Source organism: Tenrec ecaudatus, chromosome 13 (genome assembly GCF_050624435.1).
Source record: "Tenrec ecaudatus isolate mTenEca1 chromosome 13, mTenEca1.hap1, whole genome shotgun sequence".
In the NCBI taxonomy this organism is placed as follows: domain Eukaryota; kingdom Metazoa; phylum Chordata; class Mammalia; order Afrosoricida; family Tenrecidae; genus Tenrec; species Tenrec ecaudatus.
In genome coordinates this window covers 635,775-641,289 of record NC_134542.1, presented here as the reverse complement: position 1 = coordinate 641,289, position 5,515 = coordinate 635,775, and the positions used below count along the sequence as shown (strand labels likewise).

Sequence of the window (5,515 nt, the reverse complement as noted above, 5' to 3'; positions counted from 1 at the left end):
TCTGGTGACCTTTAAGAAGGGCAAGACTGTAAATCCCTATTGTGAAGAGTCTAGACGAGGGCTTCTCACTATAAGAAAGGAGAGGTGGGAGGGTAATGGGGGACAAGCTACTGGCTCCAGTCCTGCCCCTGGGATGATCCAGGGGGATAAAAAGTAGAGGCCTACACTTTATCCTGGGTGATGGGCTAGAGGACAAACATTTTCAATTGCCAGAGAAGTTCTGAGGAATTTTCTTGGATAAGAGGAGGTGGGAGGCCAAATACATTTGGGAACCTGTGGGCTAGAGGGCAGACACATGGTACCCCGGGTGGAGTAGTTACACAATCTCATGTCAACTTGATAAAAGAAGGTCACAGTCTGATGGTCCCTCCTTGTGGGCGTGGCCTTCTCTTGAGGATGCTGGGAACCTCCTCTCTTCCTCCCTGGAGGCGGGATACACTCTCTCTCTGCTTCACCTTCCTGTTGACAAGTCACATGGAGCCAAGAGCCCTGGAGATGTGTCCACCGCCACTGGACACACAGGACTTTCCACTCTCCGGCCTGTGATCTTCCTGCATTCGGCATCATTGCATGTGCTGTGTGAGTCTGAGGGGGACTTCATGGGCTGATATTGGGCTTGTGGACTTGATCTGGATGGGGCTGAGATGTTTTATTGATGCATCATTGCTTCTTGATATAAAGTTCTCTCTTACACATATATGGATGTCAACGAATTTGTTTCTCTAGTCAACCCGGACTCACACTCCGGGTGTGGGGGAAGGAATTCGCAGTGAGAGGAAGGTCTGCCAACTTGCGGGTGGCAGGGAGACCCAGCGAGCGAGGAGAGCAGCAGGGGTACGTTCTGCTCTGTGCGCAATCCTGCGGCCAGTCCCTGTCTGTAGACGCTCAGACAGGCAAGAGGGAGAAGGGCGGTGGGGAAGGTGTGGGAAGCAAACCCACGCGTATCTATAGTTCTGAGGGAAGGTGTTTACAGATGTGAGACTTGTTCGTGCCCCATGGGCCACCTGGACATTGACTTGGGTGGAGTCTCGGTCAACTCTTTTGCCCCTGTTTGGTGGCCCGTTTTGAATTGTATCATCCGTCACACCAGAGGACACCCGGCCTTTGTGGGATGCCTGCGCTGTCTGCGCTCTCCCCGGCGTGTCTTCCTTCCCTTTCTCCCTGTGCCTTTGGGACAGCAGGACGGCCGATGTCGGGGAAGTCTGCATTCTTGGTGATTATTGTGTTCTGATCTTTATTGTCCTATCTGAGACGTCTCTGCCCCATTAAGGGCACACGCATGTCCCCAGCACGTTTCGCTCAAGAGACTTAACTGCGTTTGAAGGGTCGGCAGTGGAGCAGGTCTGTGGGGAACTGGCTCCCTGATTTCCATGATGGCCATTGGGCAGCACTGGGATTCCCCTTTGGGGCAGATTGGAGTTAGGAGACTGGTCGACTGCCCACATCCTCCAAGAGTCTATCTGCCCTAAACCGCACCCCCCGCCCCCCCACGGGTTTCCAACGGCTCCAGGACACAGATCTTGAGCTTTGAAGCATCAACACGAGTGGAAGGTGAAGATGGTAGTACACTAGGAGTACACTAAGTGGTTGGGCCAGCGCTGCGGACTCCCCATCCCTGCAGAGCTGCCTAGCTGTGGGCGGCACGCAGGAAGGGCCGCAGGGGGAGCAGGTCAATGGGAGATTATACATCCGATGCTGTCTTTAATAGTCTGAACCCAGCAAGCTGCAGAGGTTATTGGAATTCATTTATGCCAGGGGAAAGCATGCTTTTGCAATGAGGAGAAGAATTAGTCTGATGAGTCCCTTCAGTTCTTAGCTACCCCTTCTCAGTTTCTTTGTGGTTTGAAATTTTGGAAAAGCAGATGCAGTTAAGATTCAGTCCACTGAGCTTGGGCGTTAGAGAAACACAAGGAGATGGGACACAGACCCTGGAGATCCATTGAACCTTGGTGGGCGGGAGCCCTGACCTCTCCAAAACACATAGAAATGGCAGGAACAAACAGGAGAAGGTGGCATCTGAGGGTGGGGTGGGGTCACTGAGGAGGAGCAGAGGGGATGAGGTGGAGCCCTGCTGGGGCTGGAGGAGCTCTGGAAAGCAGGCAACCTTTCTGGAATGGAGACCTGGAGTTGGCGCCGAGGTCACAGGGCAGGCGGGACAGGCATAGCAGCAGGAAGCTGGGAGGAGGAGCCCCTTTGAAGCGTGACTCACAGCGGTGGGGGCCGGGGCAGCAGAAGTGAAACAGTTTAATGGTCCTCTTTAGCCCTGCTGGTGCAGTGGTTAGGACTGGGATGCTAGCCACAAGGTGAGCAGTTCTAAACCACCCGTCCCTCCCCCTTGGGGAGAAAGATGAGACTGGCTCCTGTAAAGAGGGGCAGTTTCAGAAACCCACCGGGACAGTGCTGCCCCTGTCTTATTGTGCCACTTGCAGTCAGAAAGGGCTGGGCTTGTGTTTTTGCAACTTGGCGATTGCATTGCCCATCTTGCTAACTTGTATCTGATGGGGTGCTCACAGTGGAATGTTTAAATCAGACAGCAGTCGGTGGATTGTAACCTACACTGCTCTCAGGGACGTTTGGCGAGAACCCTGCTACAATGTGTCCCCGTAATAAGTAACATCTGGTGTGTCTAATGTAGGACTGCCATGTGTTACACACCACACACACACACACACACACACACACACACACACACACACGAACAGACATCCGGTGAGCTTTGCCTTAGGAAAATGACCATGTACTATTTTCAGTCGTGAGTAAAAGGCAGGGGCTGAGAGTCTGCAAGGAGTCAAGTAACAAAGCACCATAAGGGCGGTGGCAGTGGGTGGCGGCCGCAGACGAGCCCTCCCCATGGTGACACAGCCCAGCCGGCCACCTGGAGGATATCTTCGTTTCCCAAGAGAACCGAGGAGCGGTAGGTAGCTCCTATCATCCAACACAATGTTGGCTCTCAGGTAGGATATTTGTGACATTTTGACTTCTTATTTTAAAGTGAAAATGCAAAGGAATATTTAAACGTTAATCCTAAAAGCTCCGTTTGAATGACCAGTTTCTGTGGCAGTATGGCAATTGGGAGCATTGAAAAGCAATTCTGAAGGAAGAAAGAACACAGAGTAGACTTCTCTCAGGTTTAACATAATTGCCAGGACTGTCTGTCCCCATTTGCAAACAGCTGAAGTCTGTTGGCTTGGAAATAAAGGAGTAGAATTAAACTGATAAGAGAAAATAGAGAATTTTAAAATGAAGTAAGTATATGTTTAATCTGCATACATTCCACTCAAGTCCTAACATTCTGTTTCTCAAAGAGCAGCCAAGAACACCGAGATGTATATTTTACTCACTTACTAAAGTCCAGCACTGCCCGGCAGAAGTCATGTGCTTTCTGTTAAAAAAAAAAAAAAAGGAGAGGCAGGAAGACTTAGCTCTTTAAACTGCATAGCAGAAACACATGCTCACTGAATAGCGGTATATTTTCCATATAAATGAAATAGCCTCAAAACATAAAGGCTTTTTTGACATTCTTTTTTCAAAAATTTTTTGAGGCCCGCTATATAAAGCCAAATGAATTGATATCAGAGAACGAAATATATGATCTTTTACCCTGAAGTAGCCAGACATGCTTGTGTGTGTGTGTGTCTGTATGTGCCTGTGTGTTTATGTGTCTGTGTGTGTGTGATTATCTAGAACCCAGCCATTAAAGGCTCCATGACCAGATAGCACCCACGCTTAGACCGTGTGTTATATTCAGCATCTGCCCGGACATGCCCTGCTCCGGGTAGAATGGAGACTCTGATTGATGATGATCTGAGAGTTATACGCAATAATTTTCCACATTAAACGCACACTGACACAGGAGCCAGGGGGCTTGTAAATGGACTCAGCCCCTTTCCTCCTCGAGCTCCCCTGGAGGTGGACCTGGCGGGAGACAGCAGAAGAGACCCAGACTGAGGTGCATCCTGCCCCACCCCCCAAGTCTCTGCCCCCCCCCCCCCACTGCCTGGAACGCAAGCCTTGAAATAGCACATGTCCTTGGTCTCCCAACCCCCGCAGTCCTTTCTCACCCCCTACCGAGGTTCCTGGAGCTGATCACTGGGCGAGAACAGTGCGGGTCCTTGCAAGAGTCAAAGGGCGTGCCCACCCTGTCCCTTCCATCGCAGCCCATAGACATGCCCAGTATAGTGCCCTCTGGTACCGAGGGCCAGAGTGTGTCTCCTGACAATGACTTGGGCAGGACGCCGTCTCTGCCACCCCACTGCGTAGCCAAGAGCCAAAGGCATCCGAAGCCCACGGCCCCACGCTGGGCCTCGGTCCGTCCATAAGGCCACGTTTTCCTGGTTTCTTAACTTGCTTATAGAAAGGAACATTCACTTCTCTTCCGGCCTCTTTGGTCTCGGCCGCAGAAGCGAGATGACGAAGGGAACGTCATCCTTCGGAAAGCGTCGCAATAAGACGCACACCTTGTGCCGCCGCTGTGGCTCCAAGGCCTACCATCTCCAGAAGTCGACCTGTGGCAAGTGTGGCTACCCAGCCAAGCGCAAGAGAAAGTATAACTGGAGTGCCAAGGCTAAAAGACAAAATACCACCGGTACTGGTCGAATGAGACACCTAAAAATTGTCTACCGCAGATTCAGACATGGATTCTGTGAAGGAACAACTCCTAAACCCAAGAGGGCAGCGGTTGCAGCGTCAAGTTCATCTTAAGGATTTCAACATTTAGTTGTGCAATAAATGTTCTCGTATTAAAAATGTAAAAAAAAAAAAAAAAAAGAAAGGAACATTCAATTGTCCCTGAGCACATAAACCGTGACTTCTTTCTGTGCAGACCAATGCAAGACCTTGCACAATCTGACATTTAGCAAAACCATGGACTCTCAGGCCAAGCCGGGGCATGGAGGGGCCTGAGCTACACCCCTCCTCTTCAGGCACGCTTGCTCTCGGGCGGCACAAGGCTCTTCGGGAAAAGGTGAAGCTTCGGGAGGACAAAATAGGAATGCCCTCTGCCCCCAAAGCCCAGTCTGGGCTCAGAAATTGCTGGTCTCTAAATAATTCTAGGCCCCTGCGCAGTCGCCCGCCCTCCTTGCTGGAGTGTCCTCCCCTGGGCTGGAGGCACTGCTACAAGGACTCCTCTCCAGAGAGCGTGCCGGTCCCAGAAACCACAGGGCAGCTGCGCCCGTCCTCCGGCAGCATCGCCGCGAGTCCGCACCCAGTCCAGGGCATTGACTTTCACGTACATGCACATGTATTGCGTATGAGGTGTGCGTGCGCCTACGTCACATGTGACGATATACACCCTGAAGGAGCCCTCATGATGCAGTGGTTGTGCACGGGGCTGTGATCTGAAAGGTCAGCAGTTTGAAACCACTAGCCACTCTGAGGGAGAAAGACTGGGCTTTCTACTCCTGTAATAAGTTAGTCTCGGAAACTCACAGGGGCAGTTCTGCCCTGTCGTATGGGGTTCCTATGAGTTGGCATTAACTCGATGGCAGTGAGTTGAGTGTTTATATCCATATAAAAT

General features: G+C 51.3%; 1 protein-coding gene across 1 annotated transcript; it reads left to right on the top strand.

Annotated features, from left to right (window-relative positions):
• Positions 1-4,386: 4,386 nt before the first annotated feature.
• On the top strand, positions 4,387-4,771 carry LOC142424137 (large ribosomal subunit protein eL37-like). The gene has a single exon (XM_075529208.1). It carries the CDS (start codon positions 4,408-4,410, stop codon positions 4,699-4,701), a length of 294 nt encoding a protein of 97 aa, XP_075385323.1. The 5' UTR covers positions 4,387-4,407; the 3' UTR covers positions 4,702-4,771.
• Positions 4,772-5,515: the final 744 nt, after the last annotated feature.

What these genes read in the sequence shown, in the direction of transcription:
- LOC142424137 (XM_075529208.1), top strand. Translation starts at nt 4,408, where the DNA reads ATGACGAAGGGAACGTCATCCTTCGGAAAGCGTCGCAATAAGACGCAC.